The 22,539-nt window shown below is 39.3% G+C and overlaps 1 protein-coding gene across 1 annotated transcript in view; it reads right to left on the bottom strand.

Moving 5' to 3' along the window:
- The window catches only part of TTN (titin), a 322,989-nt gene that overhangs the window by 29,748 nt on the left and 270,702 nt on the right, over positions 1-22,539 (bottom strand). The window contains 7 exon segments of the mRNA XM_051986127.1: positions 109-408; positions 550-837; positions 2,822-3,118; positions 3,233-3,535; positions 3,645-4,232; positions 4,338-4,634; positions 5,426-22,531. Of these exon segments, the coding sequence (XP_051842087.1) occupies positions 109-408; positions 550-837; positions 2,822-3,118; positions 3,233-3,535; positions 3,645-4,232; positions 4,338-4,634; positions 5,426-22,531 (19,179 nt within the window).

Raw genomic sequence — 22,539 nt, 5'->3', positions numbered from 1 at the left:
GAGTCATGATATTTGGAAAGGGAAGGGAAACTCGTGAAGATAAAATATGTGCTACTCATTTATAAGGCCATGCATTTTTTTCAGTTATCTTTTGTTACTGGATCTTACCAAATGCATTCCTAGCTATGACGGGCTCAGACTCCAGTGGATCTCCAATTCCATACTTATTTACACCTCGGACCCGGAAGATATATTCATTTCCTTTGATGAGTTTGGTAGTGGTAATGATGCACTCTTCCAGATTTTCAGCTACCATAGACCACACAACCCGGCTTGTTTCACGTTTCTCCACAATATAATGAGTTATTTTGGCACCTCCATCATCTTCTGGCGGCCGCCAAAGGAGAGTGATCTTCTCAGCAGTGACAGTCTTAAATTCAATTGGTCCAGCTGGAGGCCCTGGTTTGTCTATAAATCAAAAAGAAATATATATGTATGCATATATATGTATATATATATGTATAAGATTTCAAAAGACATGAAGTCTAGTTTATAATTGCTCATATGTAGGAAGGCAAAGAATGATAGAAACTTGTATCTATCTCCTACCTAGAATCTGCACTCTGATGCTGGCTGATGCAGAACCCATAGCATTCCTTAGCTTGAGTTCATAGCATCCACTATTGATCCGACTGGCATCTTTGATGAGGATAGATGCAAGGTCTGTTGTATTTTCAACAGATAATAGTGCATTTGTTTGTAACTCTTTGTCATCTTTGTACCATTCAATGGTAGGTTCAGGTTTGCCAGAGATTCCAGCTCTGAGCTTCACAGATGTTCCAGCTCTATATTTGACAACTTCTGTATATTCCAAAGGTAAGTCAATTACAGGTGCACCTGAAAGATAGATTAAATATATATGTATATATATACATAAAAGCTTGGGTACATAAACACACACACAATATGCATTACTACATCACTTCAAAAGGCAAATTTTATTTAATTTTTACTACATAACATTTTAGTAACTAACCCAGTAGGCATGGCAAAGTCTTATTTTTCTTTTATTTCTAATAGTTTCTATAAAATTAAAATTGGGATGGCATTGAATATAAGGTGTCATTTTATACTGATAATTTATTGGCCCTGCCTAGCCATGAACAATTAATATCTCTCCAATTACTTAATTTGATCTTATTTGTATAAAAAGTTTTTATAGTTTTGTTTATTTAGTTCCTGGGTTTATGATTTTGCATAAATTTACATATTTGTATCTCATCATAGCATTATTAGGGGGTAGAGAAGAAAAATATATATAATTATATTTTATATTCAAAAGGAATAGCAAGTTGTACATAATAGATTTGTAGTTTCATATGTAATCATCATTTATTATAATAGTTATGGAAATGTTTGTTTTATTCCATAAATTAAAAATAAAATAAAGAAAATTAAGATTCATAAAATACTCTTGTTATATATTACAGAAACCTAAAATTCCTATGACCATTCTTTGTGTCTACAGTAACATTATACCTACTGCATAGACACTGAGCTTCTTTAGAGGGAGTGAAATATACTGGAAAAAATAGTGGTTTAAAAATCAGCATCTGGATTTAAATCCCAACCCTGTTACTTGCTATCTTTTTGACCTTGTGGGACCCAGTTTTGTATAATGAGTGGAATTAGAGTAGAACACCTCTAGAATTCTACCTTCATTCATGACTCTATGTTCCTACAATATGGAGAAATGTAGGCAGGAATAGTGAGGTACTACAAGAATCGAGCTCACTGTGAAAAGAATGTAGTATAACATTTGATCCTATCACCAAACAACATTTAACTTCAACCCCTTTCCTCTTTCCTGCCTCTATTTTCTTCTTTTTCTGGAAAACTATCTCCTATTTACATGGTTCCTTTTTCTTTGAAAATAAACAAACAACAGGCTATCTAAGAGTTGCTTATATATAGATATAGATATAGATACAGATATAGATATAGGTACTCTGCCAAGTTGACTGGGTAATAGAACTGTAATGGGTCCTTTAACTCATATTCTAAAATAAATCAAATCATTCATGATTGTTTAAAATGTTTACAATTAATCAGTCAATAAGTATTTGTTAAGAATTCACTCTAGGTTTAAGAAAACCAAACAGCCGTGATCCTCTGTTTAGTTTTTAGCTCCAGGCAGAGAAGAGCCCCCAGATCATACAAATATAAAGAATTAGGTGGCACTTTAAGGGTGGAGAAGAACTAGAAGTTAAAAAGCTGGCTTCCCTTCCTGGTCTGCTCTACCTCACTATATGACCTTGGGCTATCACTTCACATCAAGGGTTTTCCTTAAGGAGTTCTAGCCACCTTTAAAATGAATGAATTGGGCTAGATGCCCTTTAATAGGGCTTCTGGCTCTATAGGTATGATTCTACATAATAAGGACATGGCATTTTAGAATAAGTATCACAGAGCATTTGAATTTTGAGAGCATTCAGATTAACAGTTGATTGACCCATATTTTAGCCCATTTTAAAAGACAATAATAAAAAAAAATCCAGGTTCAAATCCTAACTTGGATATTTAGTAGCTGTGTGACTCTGGGAAATTTACTTCAAGTCTCTAAGTTTTAGTTTTCTTATCTTTATTATGAAGGTGTTGGATTTGATGGGCTCTAAGGTCTGAGATTACATGACTAATCAAAATAAGTCATTTTTAATCTACCACAGAAAGCAATATTTCTCATCTATCTAGTCATGATTCTAGGATTTGGCTCTAGGAATTTAGTCAAGGGATTTACATTTTGATAGTGAACATATCAAGTCATCAAGTAATAAGTAGTAAGAGTATTATAAGTATTCTTCTGAATGATGAAAATTCTTACCATAAGTATCGATGCATGTAATGGGACCTACAACTTCAGAGGGATTGCTAATGGAACCAACTGCATTTTTAGCAAAAACACGGAATTCATACTGTGAATTCTGTGTTAAGCCAGATACAAGGAACTGAGTCTCAATAACATTGGTGAAGCTGGCCTTAGTCCACCGGCCGTCTGGAAGATCACGTTTCTCAACAATGTAGCCTGTTATCTTGCTTCCACCATCAAAAGCTGGTTTCTGCCATAAAAGGTTGACAGAGGTCTTTGAAATATCTGTGACACGAACATTTCTTGGAGGTTCTGTGGAAATCAATACAAGAAGATTAATTTGTAAACTAGATATGCAATACAGGAGTATTTCCAATGGATAATTCTACCAGGCAAACTCTATTTTACAATTTTACAAATACTTACCACAGGCATCAATAGCAAGAACTGGCTCAGAAGGATGACTTGCTTTTCCAATGCCAGCAGCATTTTCAGCATATACCCTGAATTCATAAATAAGACCAGCACTAATTGTGCTGACTTTGAAGTGAGTTGTGCGAATGACCATTTTATTAACCTTCTGCCATAAAATACTGTTTCTGTCCTTCATTTCTAGATGGTATCCAATCACTGCACTGCCTCCATTGGACACTGGTTCATGCCAGCCAACAGTGATGCTCTCCTGGGTGACATTTGTGACCCATGGTGTAGAAGGAGGTCCAGGGGTGGCTAAGTGAATGGAGAAATTCCAAGGGTTAATAACAAAACTTTTCAAACATTTGGGTTAAAATCAATTGTAGGGATATAGGAAACAGGGGAAGTTATAAAAGTAACTTACTATATGGGAGTTTGACTGTCACACACGCTGAATCTGTGTGGTCACTGATACCAAACCGGTTTTCAGCCTTGATGCGGAACTGATACTCTTCTCCTGTTGTCAGCTTCATGACTTTCATCATGCTTCTTGCCACTGTTGCAGACACCTCAGTCCACACTGCCGTACTTGTTTCTCTCTTAAGGACTATATAGTTGGTCACGTGACTTCCACCATCATACTTGGGTGGCTGCCACTTTAGAATCACACTGTCTTCCGTTACATCGCTGATAACGACAGGCCCTGATGGAGGACCAGGTCTGTCCAGCACAATGATGTTAATAAAAGCTTTTGTTGTCCCACTGGCATTGGAAGCAGTAATCTCATACCTTCCAGCATCAGCAGCAACACTTTCTTTAAGATTAATGGTGAGGTTTTCAGCAGTAACTTCAGTATTAAATCTCATGGTAGCTTTTAGGGGGACACCATCTCTGGATAATGTCACTTTGGGAAGTGGTCTTCCAGAAATTGGAATGTCAACCTTAAGGTTGGAACCTGCCCTAATATAGACAGTATTACTTGGGAAGTTAGTCATGTCAATCTCTGGTGGTTCTGAAAAATAAAATTTGGCAAGACCAAATGGAAAATTAGTTTAAAAAATGAATTTCAATCAATACAGAAAGTTTCAAAGTTTTAGTTTCACACGATTGGACTTACCTAGTTGGTCTTTAACAAGAACAGGGAGTAGAAGTTCTCTTGGATCGCTTATACCAGCTTGGTTTTCAGCAAACACTCTGAAGAAGTATTCAGAGTTTTCTCTCAGACTGGAAACAGTATGGTGAGTGGTCTTTACGACTGCACATTTAACCCAGTTCTTCTGTCCTTTTTCTAAAGCTTCAACAATATAGTGTACAATTCTACTTCCACCATCATGTTCTGGCTTGAGCCACATCAGAGAAACACTATCTTTAGAAACATTTGTCGCTCCAAGTTTTTCAGGAGGGCTTGGTTTTTCTAAGAAAGAAAAAAAAATCAAAAGGAAAAATCAAAACTAAAGCATAATTTTCTCCTTAAGTGTATTTTATGAAAGTTACCAAGGCTATTACTTGACTAGACAAACATTTATTAATCACATACAAAACATGGAGAAAGGACAACCTGAGCTTTAATCTTAACTCTGTTTTTATTTACTACATAAATATGGATAATTCACCACATCTCTCTGAGCCTCGATTTCTTCATCTGATAAATGGGAATAAAATTACCTATAGTACTTAGTTCACAGAGCAATGAGACCCAAGGCCATGTATATAAAGTGTTTTGAAAATTTCAGGCAACTAGATAGGTGTCAATTATTATTATGATCACTAATTTCAGTAGGGATAATTTTGTCCCAGCCAACTAAGGATAACCACAATTATCTAAATGTATTTAAACATGGCCACTTTCACACATAAATGATAAGTGGTTTATTTATTTAAAGATAATTTGCAAGGCAAATTTTAAAAAAAGCAAAAACTCAAGAGACTAGGTTATCAGGAATATTTCTGTTTATAGCCAGCATTATGGTGGTTACTGTGTACTTAATAGAAAAACCTTATTTAAATTAATATCCTTTATGTATCTTTAAAAATATGTAGTTCCAGCTGTGTAATTTTTCATATAATTGGAAATTTTAACAGTATTTCTATATGAACTATAGTTTTTATAAATTAAATTCATGATCTTCAAACTAAAACAAAAACTACTTAGAATGATTCAAATTATTCCTTAACATGTGCTTACTTTTTATTATTCAAACATACCTGTAATTTTTACTCCTTCCTTGGTTTCAGAGGGTAAGCCAACACCAAACTCATTTTCTCCAGAGACTCTGAAGTAGTAAACAGCTCCCTCCTGTAAGTTGGACACTTTGTAGGAAAGTCGATTGCAGCTATTAGTCACAGTGACCCATGCTTTCTTACTGGCCTCTCGTTTTTCTATGTGGTAATTTTTCACAGGGGCACCACCATCATTTTCAGGAACATCCCAGGATAATACTGCAGATTCCTTGGTTATATCTTTAACATTAATGTTAGCTGGAGGTCCAGGAGAATCAAGAACTTTGACAACTAAGGTCAATGAAGCAGCACTCAAAATATTCTGAATTGTTAATGTGTATTTTCCAGAATCATTTCTGTTGGCATTTTCAATAGTAAGTGATGTGCGGGTGTCTGTAGAATCAATACAAGCCCTAGTACGGAGATCAGTATCTGGTTTACTCCAGATTACATTAGGTACTGGTCTTCCTCGGAAAGGTACAGTCATTGTAAATGAGGAACCAGCCTTTACAATCAAAGTCTTCTTCATTTCACTATCAAGGTCAAATATAGGTTCTTCTTCTCTTTCCTTTGCTACCTGAGGATCCGAGCTATCACTTGGATCACTAGCACCAACCTTATTTATTGACCTTACTCTAAAGACATATTCAGCCCCTGTTGTTAAACCACTTACTGTATATTCGGTACCTCGTAAGCTCTGAATAGCAACTAACCAGTCCGTTTCAGCAGATTTCTTATATTCTACTATATATCCGGTAACTGGGGCTCCTCCATCAAACAAAGGTTTAATCCAGCCAATAGTTATATTTGTTTTTCCTGAGTCCACAATTTTAGGTTTAGATGGAGGAGAAGGTAAGAAGACTGGATCTTCTGCTCGAACCAAAGGTGATGTTTCACTTGGAAGGCTCAGACCAGCAGCATTTTCTGCATAGACCCGATATTCATATTCACATCCTTCCCGAAGTCCTGTTGATTTTACTCTCAGATCATAAACTGGTTTTTTGTTTACACGTACCCATCGTAAGCTGTTTTTCTCCCGACGTTCAATTATGTATCCAGAGATATCATTACCCCCATCGCTCTCAGGTCTTGACCAGCATAAGGTCATGAAATCTTTGGTCACAGATGTGATCTCCAAAGATGTGGGTGGACTGGGCACTGTAAATGGATCAAGTGCCTTTACTGCCACACTCTCTAGGGGCTCACCCACACCATATTTATTAACACCAATGACTCTAAATATATATTCATTTCCTCTAAGCAATTTGGTTACTTTACAAGATGTTGTTCTTAACTCTTCCTCACAAATTGTCCATGCAAGTCGGCTTGTCTCACGTTTTTCTACAATATAATAATCAATATCTGCACCACCATCTTCTTGTGGAGGTCCCCAGGAAAGTGAACATTTCTCAGCAGTAAGGCCATTTATTTCTAGAGGTCCTGCTGGTGGCCCAGGTCTATCAAGGACTTTGCAGTTAACAGCCATAGTCCGAGTTCCTGCAACATTTTTGAGAGTTAACACATACTGACCAGTGTCTCGTCTCACACAATCCTTAACTGTTAATAAAGTAGTGCTGTCAGTTGAAACAATTTCAGTCTTTGCTCTTTCTTCAATCTCCTTGCCATCCTTTGACCAGGATATTACTGGTAAAGGTCGTCCTGAAATGTCTGCATTGATTTTAAGGACTTCCCCAGCTTTGACCACAACAATATCCCGGAATTTGACATCCATCATAATTCTTGGGGCTTCAACATCGTCTTTTACTGTGATAGGTCCAGTTGATTCAGATGGCTCACTAACGGAGTCAGCAGCATTCCTTGCAAAAACACGGAATTCATAACGCTGATCTTCTGTAAGTTCAGTTACTTCAAAGTAAGTTTCCTGTACATTAGTAAAGTTGCACTTCAACCACCGGCCATCTGGCAGTTCTCTGCGTTCAATAAGGTAGCCTGTGATTTTAGCCCCACCATCATATCTGGGCTTAGCCCATTTAAGTGAAACAGACTTTCTGGTAATATTTGTAACTTCTGGTTGACCAGGAGGATCACACGGGTCTCTCGCAGGAACTGGCTCACATGCCTTGCTGCATTTGCCAATTCCTGCAATATTCTCAGCATATACACGATATTCATACATTAGTCCTTCATCAAGGCCGGAAACTTTCATTTGTGTATCAGTGATGAGAGTTTTGTTTACTTTTGTCCAAAGAATACTGCTTCTTTCTTTATGTTCCAGGTGATAGCCAATTACTTGACTTCCTCCATCGTTAACTGGCACTTGCCAACTTACAATCATGGTAGATTTTGTGGCATGTACAACTTTAGGTGTTCCAGGAGGACCTGGAGGACTGAATGGGTATTCTGCAACAACAGCTGATGATTCACTGTAAGTACTCTTACCATAACGGTTCTCTGCACAAACACGGAATTGATATTCACTTCCTGTTATCAGACGAATTATCTTAATGGATGTCCTTGCAACTGCTTGTGATACCACTTGCCATGTTGTAGAAGTAGTATCTCTTTTCTCAACAATATAATTGCTAATTTGGCAACCACCATCGTATTCTGGGGGACTCCAAGATATTGTTACATTGTCAGAACTAACTTCCTCAATACGTATTGGTCCTGGGGGTCCTGGTCTGTCAAGAACAATTACAGTAATAGTAGCAGTTGTAACACCAGCACTATTTGAAACGGATAATTCGTACTTTCCAACATCTTCTCTTGAAGCTTCCTTGATAGTTAATGATGTTAATGTTTTTGATGACTGGACATTTACTCTAGTTGTCTCTTTTAAGATTTGTCCATCTTTTTTCCAGCTTACAGTAGGTACAGGTCTCCCAGTAAATGGCACATCAATCTTGAGTTGGTCTCCAGCTTTAACATTGAAAGTGTTGAAAGGAAGCTCAACTGAAGGTTTAATTTCAATATCTTTTGCAACTACTGGTACTCCAAGTTGTCTAGGATCACTTTTTCCTTTTTCATTAACTGCAGCCACCCTAAAGGTATACTCTTCTCCAACAGTCAGACCAGACACAGTGGCTTCTAGGGTCTTAACATGTGTGCAAGTGCTCCATTTATCACTTCCTTTAGTCTGCATTTCTACTACATAACCAGTAATTTTACTGCCACCATCACTTTCTGGTTTCTCCCATTTAATGGTGGCAGTGTTACGTGTCACATCAACAAGAGTAACTCTTCCAGGGGGGAGGGGTGGTTCAGACACTTTAACTGGTTCTTTTGTTTCAGCTGGCAAACCAATCCCATATTCATTTGAAGCCAAGACACGGAAGAAGTATGTGCATCCTTCTTGGAGATTGTCAATTTTGAAAGTGGTTTTAGTACAATTGTTTGTAATAGTGGCATATGCTTTTCTTGTAGATTCTCGTTTTTCAACAATGTAATTTGTAATTTTAGCTCCACCATCAATAAGTGGTGGTTCCCAAGACAATGTTACTGAATCTTTCTTTACTTCTTTCACAGTCAAATTCACAGGTGCACTTGGTGAATCAAGAACTCGGACATTAACAAAAGCTGTTTTGGAGCCACTATTATTTTCTAGAGTTAGATTATATCTGCCACTATCAAATCTGGTAACATTATCAATCACCAACATTGTATATGAACTGGTGACCTCAATCTGGGCTCTCTCAGTGAGAGTGCCTTCTGCTTTTTCCCATTTGACTTCAGGTTCTGGTCTACCTTTGATAGTAACAAATAATCTCAAGGTAGCACTTGCACGAAGAATGACAACCTTTCTTAGATCAGCATCAAGTTCAATTTCAGGAGGTTCAATCCTTTCAGCAGCAACAACTGATCCAGGTATGGTTGCAGGTTCACCAACACCTTCTGAGTTAATGGCACATATACGGAAGTTATATTCACTGTTTTCTTTAAGTTTAGTAACAGTGAACTGTTTTCCTTGTAGTCCTGTTGGTGGTGTACAGGTTGTCCATTCATCAGCAGCAGTCTCTTTGAATTCCACAACATAGCCCTTAACAGGAGCACCACCATCGTATATGGGCTTATTCCATGCCAGAGATACTGAAGATCTGGATGTATCTGTTACTTTAGGATTGCTTGGAGGTCCTGGTGGATATAAAGCATCACAAGCACGATAGAAAACAGATGGTTCACTAAATTCACCCATACCGGCTGCATTCTCAGCTGCAACTCTGAATTCATAGGAGTGGCCTTCTGTAAGTCCAGTCACTCTGAATCTTAGATCTGTTAGTGTTTTCTTATTGCACTTAGTCCACCTGATACCATCTTTATCACGCTTTTCAAGTATATATCCCTCAATTTCAGCTCCACCATCATCGGCCGGACGTGTCCATGTTACTACCATTGAATCTTTGGTGATTGCCGAGGCTTCAGGTACTGAAGGAGGACCTGGTGGCTTGTATGGATTACAAGCTATGACAGGCTCAGATTCCAGTGGCTCTCCAATTCCATATTTGTTCACAGCCATGACACGGAAAATATACTCGTTGCCTGGAAGAAGTTTAGTAACTTTGTAGTTCAGGGCCTGTACTTCAGTTGAAACTTGAGTCCATGAGAGTCTGCTTGTCTCTCTCTTCTCAATGATGTAATGCGAAATATTAGCACCACCATCTTGCAGAGGTGGGTTCCATGCCAAGTAACATTTTTCTGCAGTAACTCCTGAAACTTTCAGAGGTGGTTCGGGAGGTCCTGGCCTATCAAGCACTTTTACAGTTATTGGTATAGACTTTGTACCACCAACATTGCTGAGCTTCAAGATATACTGTCCCCCATCCGTTCTTATGCAGTCTTTGACAATGAGAGTTGTTTTTTGAATAGTAGATTTAATTTCCATTCTGGCTGTTGTTTCCTCAAGCTCTTTCCCATCTTTTATCCACACTATATCAGGTATAGGCTTACCACGGATGTCAGCTTCCAGAACAAAGGTCTCTCCTGCATGAACAACAATTGTGTCTTTGTATTTTGGGTCCAAGGAAGCACTGGGTGCATCAATTTCATCTCGAGCTGTAATTGCACCAGTGCTTTCTGATGGCTCACTAAAGTTTCCAGCTGCATTTCTTGCAATTACTCTAAATTCATATCTTTGGTCTTCTACAAGTCCAGTCACTGTAAATTCTGTTTCTAGCACATTGGTAAAGCTGGCTTTCATCCAACGACCATCAGGAAGATCTTTCTTTTCAACAATATAGCCTGTTATTTTGCTACCACCATCATAGACAGGTTTCTTCCATTTCAATGTGACATAGTTTCTTGTAATAACAATGGCTTCAGGGCGACCAGGTGGGTCACATGGATCACGAGCAACAAAGCATTCAGATACTTTGCTAGGTTTTCCAATGCCAACAATATTTTCAGCAGAAACTTTGAATTCGTACTCAAGGCCTTCATCAAGTCCAGTCGTTTTAAACTTGGTGTCTTGAATAGGGATTTTGTTTAATTTCATCCAAAGAATGCTATTCTTTTCTTTCTGTTCAAGATGATAGCCAATAACTTTGCTTCCACCATCATTGACTGGCTCATGCCACTCTACAAGCATTTGATCTTTTGATATTGATGTTACAAAAGGAGTTCCGGGTGGCCCAGGTTCTTTAAATGGATATTGTACAACAACTGGTTTAGAGTCTAGTGAGGGACTCATTCCATATCTGTTTTCAGCAAAAATTCTGAATTGATATTCAGTGCCCGTTTTAAGTTTAGTTATTTTAATTGTTGTTCTTGCTACTGTTGCTGATACCATTTGCCAGGTGGTTGTGGTTGTGTCGCGTTTCTCTACAATATAATTGCTTATTTGACAGCCACCAGTGTATATTGGTGGTTCCCAAGATATGACTACAAAGTCTGCACTCACTTCATCAAAGCGAACTGGTCCAACTGGTGGTCCAGGTTTTTCCAAAACTATTATGCTAAGATCTTCTGTTGCTGTGCCTGCAGTGTTTGATGCTGTTATTTTATATTTTCCAAAGTCATCTTTGTTGCTTTCTTTAATGTGCAAAATAGTTGATGTGGATGTTTCCTCAACATTTACTCTGGTTGTCTGTTTGAGAGTTTCACCATCTTTTACCCAAGAAATTTTAGGCCTAGGTCGACCTATAACTGGTATTTCTATCTTAAGATCTTCTCCAGCCTGGACACTGTATGTATTAAATGGCAACTTAAAACTTGGTTGTATAGTCAAATCCCTGGCTATGACAGGAACACCAAGAACTCTTGGATCACTTTTTCCTTTTTCATTGTAAGCCTTGACTCGGAACTGATATTCCTGTCCAGAACTTAGACCAGAAATAAGTGCATTGCAAACTTTGGACTCAGTAACAACACTCCATTTTTCTGTTCCTTTTGGTTGCATTTCAACCACATATCCCAAAACTCTGCTACCTCCATCATGTTCAGGTTTCTCCCACATGAGCGATGCACTGGTTTGAGTCACGTCAGTTAGTGTAACCTTCCCAGGTGGTGAAGGAGGCTCAGCTGCTTTGACTGCATCAAGAGTTTCCACTGGAACTCCAACTCCAAATTCATTCTCTGCCATAACTCTGAAGTAATAAATGGCTCCTTCAGTGAGATTTTCAACTTTGAAACTTGTTTTGTTGCATTTGGCGCTCACATTAGCATATGCCTTTCGGGTTGATTCTCGCTTGTCAATTACATAGTTCTTAATTTTTGCACCCCCATCAATGATAGGTGGCTCCCAGACCAGTGTGACAGAATCTTTCTTCACTTCTTTAACTGCCAAGTTTTGTGGAGGTCCTGGAGTATCTAGGACTTTCACAGTGACAAATGCAGATTTGGACCCACTACTATTTTCCAGTTTGAGGATGTATTTTCCAGCATCATTTCTATCACAGTTTTCTATTGATAATTGGGTATAGGTTAAGCCTTTTTCAATTTGAACTTTATCAGTAAATTCACCTTCCTCTCGAGACCAGATAATATCAGGTGTTGGCCGGCCTTTGAATGGAATGTGAATTCTGGCAGATCCACCAGCTCTGACTACTATTCCTTTTCTTAATTCTGAATCAAGATCGAGTTCAGGGGGTTCGAGTTTATCTTCTGGTTTCACAGTACCAGGTACTGATGCAGGCTCACCTAAACCAACTTTATTGAGAGCACAAACCCGTATCTTATATTCCTGATGTTCAATAAGTTTTGAAATTTCAAATCGAGTGACTTTCAGGCCAGTCTGTGGAGTAACTACCTTCCAATCATCTTCATCTGCTTTACAGATCTCTACTAAGTATCCCAATATTTCACTGCCACCATCATAAATGGGCTTGCTCCATGCAAGTGTAATTGAATTTTTGGTGGTATCTACAAGGTGAACATTGGTGGGTGGACCAGGTTTGAATACAGGATCACAGGCTTTATAATAAGCTGTAGCCTGACTTGGTTCTCCAACTCCAGCAGCATTTTCTGCAGATACTCTAAATTCATAATCATGGTCTTCTGTCAATCCTGTAACTCGTAATCGCAAATCTGTAATTCGCCGCTTATTGCACTTAATCCATCTAATACCACTTCTATCTCTCTTTTCTACAATATAACCAATAATCTCACTTCCACCATCACTATCTGGACGGTTCCAGCACACTGTCATGGAGTCCTTGGCAATATTTGTGACTTCTAAGTTCTTTGGTGGACCAGGAAGCACAAAAGGATTTTTCATTAGTACAGGTGCAGATTCCAAAGGCTCACCGACTCCATATTTGTTAACAGCCATTACACGGAAAATATATTCATTTCCTTCTAAAAGTTTGGTTACTTTCAGTGAATTGGTTACAACTTCAGGAGCAACAATAGTCCAGGCAAGTCGGCTGGTTTCTCTTTTCTCAACAACATAGTGAGAAATGTCACTGCCACCATCTTGAAGGGGTGGAGACCAAGTTAGTGAACATTTTTCAGAAGTAACTCCAGTTACCTGAATAGGACCTTCTGGAGGCCCTGGTCTGTCTAATACTTTAACATTTACTGGGAATGACTTAGAACCTGCAACATTAGAAGCTCTCAAAATATATTGTCCACCATCAATTCTAATAGCATCTTTTACAATGACCAGTGCTTTGAAATCTGTATTCTTTATTTCACATCTAGCAGATTCTTCAACTTCTTTATCTCCTTTCAACCATTCAATGGTAGGCAGGGGCTTTCCATAGACATCAGCCTCAAGTCTGAATGTTTCTCCAGCATTGACTACAATTGTGTCTCTGTATTTTGGATCCATTGAAATTCTTGGAAGTTCAACTTCATCCTTGGCTGTTATAGGTCCAGTACTGTCAGAAGGTTTACTTACTGCACCTGCAGCATTCTTTGCAATCACTCTGAATTCATACCTTTCATTTTCAGTAAGGCCAGTGACAGTGAATTGTGTTTCAATGACATTTGTGAAACTGGCTTTCATCCAGCGACCCTCAGGCAAATCTCGTTTCTCAACAATATAGCCAGTGATCATACTACCACCATCATATATAGGCTTGGTCCACTGTAGAGTAATTTCATTTCTTTTAACCATGATTGCTTCTGGAGTTCCTGGGGGGTCACAGGGATCACGGGCCACATAACATTCTGAACTTTTGCTTGCTTTGCCTATACCAACGATATTTTCAGCATATACTCTGAATTCATATTCAATGCCTTCTTCAAGGTTAAGTGCCTTAAACTGGGTGTCATGGATAATAGTTTTGTTGACCTTTGTCCACAAAATACTGTTTCTCTCCTTTCTCTCAAGGTGGTAACCAATGACTGGACTTCCACCATTATTAATTGGTTCATGCCACTGTACAACCATAGAATCTTTAGAAATGGCATTAACAAATGGTGTGCCAGGAGGACCTGGTTCTTTGTAAGGATATTGGGCTACAACAGGATCAGATTCTAAGGCAAAACTTTGTCCATATCTGTTTTCAGCAAATATTCTGAATTGGTATTCTGTGCCAGTTTTCAGCTTAGTTACTTTCAAGGTTGTCCTTGCAACAGTACCAGAAACAACTTCCCATATGGTAGTGGTTGTATCTCTCTTTTGAACAATGTAGTTAGTGATTTGACAACCACCTGTATACAGTGGAGGATTCCAAGATAATGAAATACTTTCAGCACTGACTTCATCAAATTTCACAGGTCCTCTTGGTGGATCAGGTTTGTCTAAAGTTATAATTTCAATGGATGCAGCTTTCTGTCCAACAACGTTGGCAACTGTGATTCCATACACTCCACCATCTTCCTTGTGGGTTTCTTTAATGCTTAGCACAGTAAGGTCAGGCAAATCAGTAACATTGAGTCTTGTTGTCTGTTTTAGTGGTTGACCATCCTTTGTCCAGGTAATGGTTGGCTTAGGACGTCCAGAAATTGGTACTTCTATTTTTAAGTCCTGACCAACTTGGACACTGTAACTGTTGAATGCAGGTCTTACATCTGGCTCAATAACTAGATCTTTGGCAATTACTGGAACAGCTAGGGACCTAGGATCACTCCTTCCCTTTTCATTTACAGCAACAACTCTAAATAGATATTCTTCTCCTTGGGTTAAGTTTGTAATTACTGCTTCTAGATTCTTAACACGTGTGCACTCTGACCATTTGTCACTGTGCTTAGCTTGCATTTCAACAATATATTGTATAATTTTGCTGCCACCATCATGTTCTGGCTTTGTCCAGCTTAGGGAAACACTGTTTCTTGTGACATCATCCACTGTTATTTTTCCTGGAGGTTGTGGAACTTCAGCAACTTTAATTGGATCAGCAGTGCGGGCAGGAAGGCCAATACCATATTCATTTTCAGCTGTAACTCTAAAATAGTAACTGCAACCCTCTTGAAGTTGATCTATTTTCCATGAATTTTTGTGGCAGTTTGTTACAACAGCAGAATAAGATTTTCTTGTAGCTTCACGTTTCTCAACGATATAATTTTTTATTTTGGATCCTCCATCCAATAAAGGTGGTTCCCATGTGATTGATACTGAGTCTTTGGTGATTTCTGTTATTTTAAGATTAACAGGTGGACTTGGTGTATCCAAGACTCTCACAGAAACAAAGGCAGACTTTGTTCCACTACTATTTTCTAAGGTGAGAGTGTATTTTCCAGTATCATATCTGTTCACATTTTCAAGGACAAGAGAGGTAAAGCTGGAAGTGACATCAATTAGAGCTGCATCCCGGATTTCACCATCCATCTTCCCCCATTTAACTTCTGGTGTAGGGCGACCTCTAATGGGAACAAACAACCTCAGGGAACCACCTGCTCTTATGTTTATTACTTTCCTTAATTCTAGATCGAGATCAATGTCTGGTGCTTCCAACTTTTCTTCCACTAAAATAGGTCCAGGTACATCAGCATGTTCTCCAACTCCAGCTTTATTAATAGCACAGATACGGAAATTGTATTCATGCTTTTCCAACAACTTTTCTACTTCTATATTTGTTTTCTTGATTCCAGTTGGTGGAGTACACATTGTCCATTCCTCAACACTTACATCACATTTTTCAACTATGTATCCCTGGATTTCACTGCCACCATCATAAACTGGTTTGCTCCATGAAAGAAAAACTGAAGACCTTGTAATATCTGTGACTTTGGGGTTATTTGGTGGTCCTGGCTTATAAATAGGATCACAAGCTTTTTGGTAAGCAGAAGGTGGACTTGGTTCACTAAGACCAGCAGCATTTTCAGCTGAAACTCTAAATTCATAATCATGATTTTCTAAGAGTCCAGTTACTCTTAAACGCAATTCCCCAATTAAAGCCTTGTGGCATCTTGTCCATCGGATGCCTTCCTTATCCCGTTTTTCAAGGACATAACCAAGAATTTCACTGCCACCATCAGATGCTGGCCTTTCCCATACAACAATCATGGAATCTTTTGTCACTGTAGTAACTTCTGGTGCCTTTGGTGCATCTGGCACAACAAATGGGTTCTTGGCAATGACTGGCTCAGATTCAAGAGGTTCACCAACACCATATTTGTTTACAGCCATTATGCGGAAGATATATTCATTTCCTTCTAGAAGTTTGGTAACTTTGCAACTAAGTGTTTGCACATTAGCGTCAACTACAGTCCAAACTAAACGGCTGGTTTCTCTTCTTTCCACAATGTAGTTCGTAATATCGCTACCACCATCTTGGAGTGGGGGTTTCCATGCTAATGTGCATTTTTCAGCAGTAACTCCTGACACAGCAACAGGTCCTTCAGGTGGTCCTGGCCTATCAAGAACTTTGACATTTATAGTAACTGATCTTTCTCCAGCAACATTTTTTGCTGTCAGTACATAATTACCACTATTAACACGAACTGCTTCCTTTACATTGAGGCAGGTGGCAAAATCAGTACTTTTTATTTCCAAATGAGCTGTGCTTGAAAGTTCTTGATCACCTTTTGTCCACTGAATGGATGGTATTGGTTTGCCATAAACATCAGCTTCGATCTTGAACGATTCACCAGCATGGACTACAATTGTGTCTTTATACTTTGGATCCATACTTATACGTGGAGGGTCTACTTCATCTCTTGCTGTGATTGCTCCTGTGCTTTCAGATGGCTCGCTAACTACTCCTGCAGCATTTCGTGCTATTACCCGGAACTCATATCTCTGATTTTCAACTAGGCCAGTGACTTCAAATTGAGTTTCAATGACATTAGTAAAACTGGCTTTCATCCAGCGGCCGTCTGGTAACTCTTTCTTCTCAACAATATAGCCAGTGATTTTGCTTCCACCATCATAGGTAGGTTTTTTCCACTGAAGAGTCACAGAATTCCTTGTCACAATGATTGCTTCTGGACGACCCGGTGGATCACATGGATCACGAGCTACATAGCACTCAGATACTTTACTAGGTTTGCCTATGCCCACAATGTTTTCTGCACAGACTCTAAACTCATACTCAATTCCTTCTTCAAGGCCAGTTGTTTTAAACTTGGTTTGTGGAATAGGGGTTTTGTTCAACTTTACCCAGAGGATGCTATTCCTCTCTTTACGTTCTAAATGATAACCAATAACTTTGCTACCACCATCATTGACTGGCTCATTCCATTGGACTTCCATACTATCTTTGGAAGAAACTGTCACAAAAGGTGTCCCTGGAGGCCCAGGAACTTTGAATGGATATTGAGCTACAATAGGTTCTGAAGTGAGATAAGTACTCTTTCCATATCTGTTTTCAGCTGCAATTCTGAACTGATATTCACATCCAGTCTTAAGTCGGCAGGCTTTTATTGTTGTTCTTGCAACAGTAGCTGACACAATTTGCCAGGTAGTTGTAGAAGTGTCCCTTTTCTCTACTATATAATTATTAATAGAACTACCACCATCATATTTTGGTGGTCCCCAGGACAGAGTAATACTATCTGCAGTCACTTCATCCATTTTAACTGGTCCAGTGGGAGGACCTGGTTTGTCAAGAACAATAATATGAAGGGTTTCAGTGGCTTCACCTACTGAGTTTACAAGTTTAACTACATAATGTCCAACATCTTCTCGGCAGGCTTCCTTTATTGTCAACAATGTGTTATTTTCTGTGCTTTCTGCATTTACTCTAGTAGTCTGTTTCAGAGGCACATCATCTTTGTGCCAGGTCACAGTTGGCACTGGACGTCCAATAAATGGTACATCAACTTTTAAATCTTCACCTGCTAGCACTGTGAAAGTGTTAAATAACAGTTTGAATGCTGGTGGGATGACAAGGTCTTTGGCAATGACTGGTACACTAAGTTGTCGAGGATCACTGATTCCCTTTTCATTCTGGGCTGAAACACGGAATGAATACTCTTCACCTTGAATCAACCCAGTAATTGTGGCTTCAGTAACTTTGACTGTGGCACATGTTGACCACTTATCACTGCCTTTGCTCTGCATCTCCACAATGTAGCCTAGAATTCTACTTCCTCCATCATGTTCTGGTTTCTCCCAACAAAGTGACACACTATTTCTTGTGACATCTAATAGAGTTATCTTTCCTGGAGGAAGTGGTCTTTCTGATGCTTTAACAGATTCTGCAGTTTCAGCTGGGAGACCAATTCCATACTCATTTTCTGCCAGAACTCTAAAATAATAATTACAACCTTCTTGAAGTTGGTCTACTTTCCAGGTGGTCTTATGGCAATTTGTTGCAACAGTTGAGTAAGCTTTTCTTGTGGATTCACGCTTTTCAACAATGTAGTTCTTTATCTTGGAGCCTCCATCTAGGAGAGGAGGTTCCCAAGTTAGTGTGACGGATGATTTAGTGACTTCTTTGATTTTCAAATCCTGGGGTGGTCCTGGTGTATCAAGAACTCTGACATTGACAAATGCAGATTTACTACCTGAGCTGTTTTCTATAGTTAATATATATTTGCCACTATCAAATCTGTTGACATTTCCAACAATAAGCAAGGTATAAGAGCTTGTTGATTCAATGCTAGCTTTATCTAAAGATTCCCCATGTTCTCTTGTCCATTTCACTTCTGGTGCTGGTCTTCCTTTGATCGGAACAAACAGTCTTAGGGTACAGCAAGCCCTTATGGTAACAACTTTACGTAAGTCAGCATCCAATTCAATCTCTGGAGGTAGCATCCTTTCCTCAGCCTTTGGAGTTCCAGGAACAAGTGCAGGTTCACCAATTCCTTCAGAATTCATGGCATAGATACGGATTTTATATTCTTGATTTTCTTTAAGGTTGGTGATAGTATAAGAGGTTGCTTTGAGTCCTGCTGGTGGAGTGACAATCTTCCATTCATCTTCTTCAGGTAGAGCTATCTCAACCATATACCCTGTGATTTCTGAGCCACCATCATAGATTGGTTTATTCCAAGCAATTGAAATCGATGATCTGCTTGTATCCAGAACACGTGGATTTCCTGGTGGGCCAGGTTTAAATACAGTATCACAAGCTTTATAAAATGGACTGGTAGCACTTGGGGCACTAATTCCAGCAGCATTTTCAGCCATGATCCTAAACTCATACTCATGTCCTTCTGTAAGTCCAGATACTTTATACCTTAAATCAGTGACAGTTTTTTTATTACATTTCACCCAGCGCTGGCCAGTTTTGTCTCGGCGTTCCACAATATAATTGATGATTTCACTTCCTCCATCAGAATCAGGATGCCCCCAACAGACAATCATTGAATCCTTAGTAATAGCTGTCACTTCAGGATTTTTGGGTGGATCTGGAGGTCCATATGGGTTTACTGCAAGGACAGGTTCTGATTCAAGGGGCTCTCCTACGCCATATTTATTAACAGCCATAACACGGAACACATATTCATTGCCTTTCAATAATTTGGTGACCTTCAGTTTTGTTAGATGTACTTCAGAGGCTACATTTGTCCATGCCAATCTGCTGGTTTCGCGTTTTTGCACTACATAATGGTCAATGCTGGCTCCTCCATCATCCAATGGAGGTAACCATGATAATACACACTTTTCTGCAGTAACTTCAGTCACAGCCAATGGTCCTTCAGGTGGACCTGGTCTATCAAGAACTTTAACATTGAAAATGTGCTTGGCAAAACCACCAGGATTAGTAGCAGTAAGTACATATGGCCCACTATCCTTTCTTGATGAATCTTTGTTAACTAGATTGGTAGAGAAGTCTGATATTTTTATTTCTAATTTTGCTGTGCTTTCGAGTTCTTTTCCATCTTTGGTCCATTCCATTGTTGGTGGTGGACGACCAGAAACATCTGCTTCTAGCTTAAATACTTCACCTGCTTTTAATACGAGTGTATCTTTGTATTTAACATCCACCATGATCCTTGGTGCTTCAATGTCATCTCTGCACGTTATGGCATCAGACGGCTCAGATGGTGGACTTACAGCACCAGCAGCATTTCTGGCAATCACACGGAATTCATATGCAGCATCTTCTGTTAAACCACTGACAGTGAATTCATTTTCCAAAATATTACTGAAGTTGGCCTTCAGCCAACGACCATTGGGAAGGTCTCTCTTTTCAACAACATAGCTAGTGATCTTGAATCCTCCTGTATATTCAGGTTTAGCCCATTTAAGAGTTACTGTATGTCTAGTAATATTTAGAGGAATTGGTTTCCCAGGTGGGTCAATGGGGTCCAAGGCAAGTGTAGGTTCAGAAGGCTTGCTTGGTTTGCTTTTGCCAGCCATATTTTCTGCGATTACTCGGAACTCATAAGCAATGCCATCTGTTAAGCCACTTGATTTAAAAATGTTTCCTGGCACTAACGCTTTACTCACGGTCTGCCAGAGGATACCATTTCTTTCTTTTCTTTCAACATGATATCCTAAAATGGGACTTCCACCATCAGTTAGAGGCTCATGCCAGCTAATGGTTATTGATTCTTTGGTGACTGCAGTTACCTGAGGAGTACCAGGAGGCCCAGGAACTTTAAATGGATAATTGGCAACGACAGATGCTGAGGTGATACCTGGTCCAACTCCGTATCTGTTTTGAGCTTTTACCCTGAATTGATATTCCACTCCAGTAGTAAGGCGAGTTGCTTTATAGGTAGTACGAATTACAGTGGTTGCTAATTCAACCCATGTGGTACTGTCAGTTTGACGCATTTCAACAACATAGTTGCTGATGGGTACTCCGCCATCATTCTCTGGAGGTTCCCAAGAGAAGGTTACGAAATCAGATGAAACTTCATCAAACTTGATTGGGCCAGTTGGTGGACCTGGGATATCATGCACCTGAATGGTGATAACATCTCCAACTTCTCCTACGATATTCTTTGCTGAAAGTGGATAAGGTCCACTATCACTTCTTGTACATTCACTGATATTTAGTATGGTTGAAGTGGCAGTATTTTCAAAATTAACTCTTTGGGTTTGTTTAAGAATTTGGTCTCCTTTTTTCCATGTGACAGTTGGTTTAGGTCGACCAAGGACTGGAATCTCAACTTTGATATTCTCACCAGCTCTGGCAATGACCAGTTTCTGGTAGATGCCACGAAGGTCCAATTCTGGAAGCATTGTCTGCTCCTTTACAATGACTGGCCTGCTTTCTCTTGGGGCACTTCTCCCAGCACTGTTCACAGCCATAACTTGGAAAGTATATTCTTCCCCTTCAGTTAAGTTCTTTACAACACATTCTAATCCCTTTACGGTTGTGATGTGTGTCCACTGGTCAGAGCCTTTTCTCTGTGCTTCAATCACATAGCCAGTGATCTTGCTGCCCCCATCATGCTTTGGTTTAGGCCATGCCAGGCTGACTGTGCTCTTAGTTATGTCCATGATATTAAGGCTATCTGGTGGCAATGGTGCCTCTGAGGCCCTTACAGGCTCTGTGGTTTCAGTTGGTTCACCAATTCCATATTCATTTTCTGCCATCACTCTGAAGAAATATTCACACCCTTCAGATAAGCCAGTCACTTTATAAGTACATTTGTGGCACTTGGTTGTGGCTGTAGAATAAGATTTCCGTGTGGCTTCACGTTTTTCCACAATGTAGTTTGTTATGCGAGAGCCTCCATCTATCAGAGGCAGGTCCCAGTGCAGAGTGACACTGTCCTTTGTGATCTCAGTAGGCCTCAGATTAAGCACAGGCCCAGGTGTATCCAAGACCCTAACATTGACAAATCCACTTTTCTTACCAGCAGCATTTTCTATAGTCATCACAAATTTGCCAGTGTCATATCTATTACATTCTGGAATAATGAGAAGAGTGAAGGATTCTGTGTTTTCAATGTTGGCACGGGTTTTAAGGTCTACACCATCTTTTGTCCAAGTGACTTCAGGAGCTGGACGGCCTTTAATTGGCACAAATATTCTAATGCTTAGCCCTGCTCTAACCACAAGTGTCCTTCTAAGCTCTGCATCTAATTCAAAATCAGGAGCCAATTCACGTTCTATGATTTCAACATTTGGAATTATTGCTGGCTCTCCAACACCTGCATCATTGATGGCACAGATTCTGAAATTGTATTTTTCTTTTGTTTGAAGATCAGGGACAACAAATTCTGTGATCCTGAGGGCAGTTCCTGTTGTATCTTTTATCCAAGTATCATCTCCTTCTTTTTGGTGCTCTACTGTATAGCCTGTGATTTCAAGTCCACCATCATAATGGGGTTTACCCCAGGCTAAAGAAGCAGATTTCTTTGTAGTATCAGTCACTCGTGCATTTGAGGGTGGTCCTGGTGGATCTGTGAAA

Source organism: Antechinus flavipes, chromosome 3 (genome assembly GCF_016432865.1).
Source record: "Antechinus flavipes isolate AdamAnt ecotype Samford, QLD, Australia chromosome 3, AdamAnt_v2, whole genome shotgun sequence".
Taxonomy (NCBI): Eukaryota; Metazoa; Chordata; class Mammalia; order Dasyuromorphia; family Dasyuridae; genus Antechinus; species Antechinus flavipes.
The sequence above is the reverse complement of the archived record's forward strand: the minus strand, read 5'-3'. Positions and strand labels throughout refer to the sequence as shown.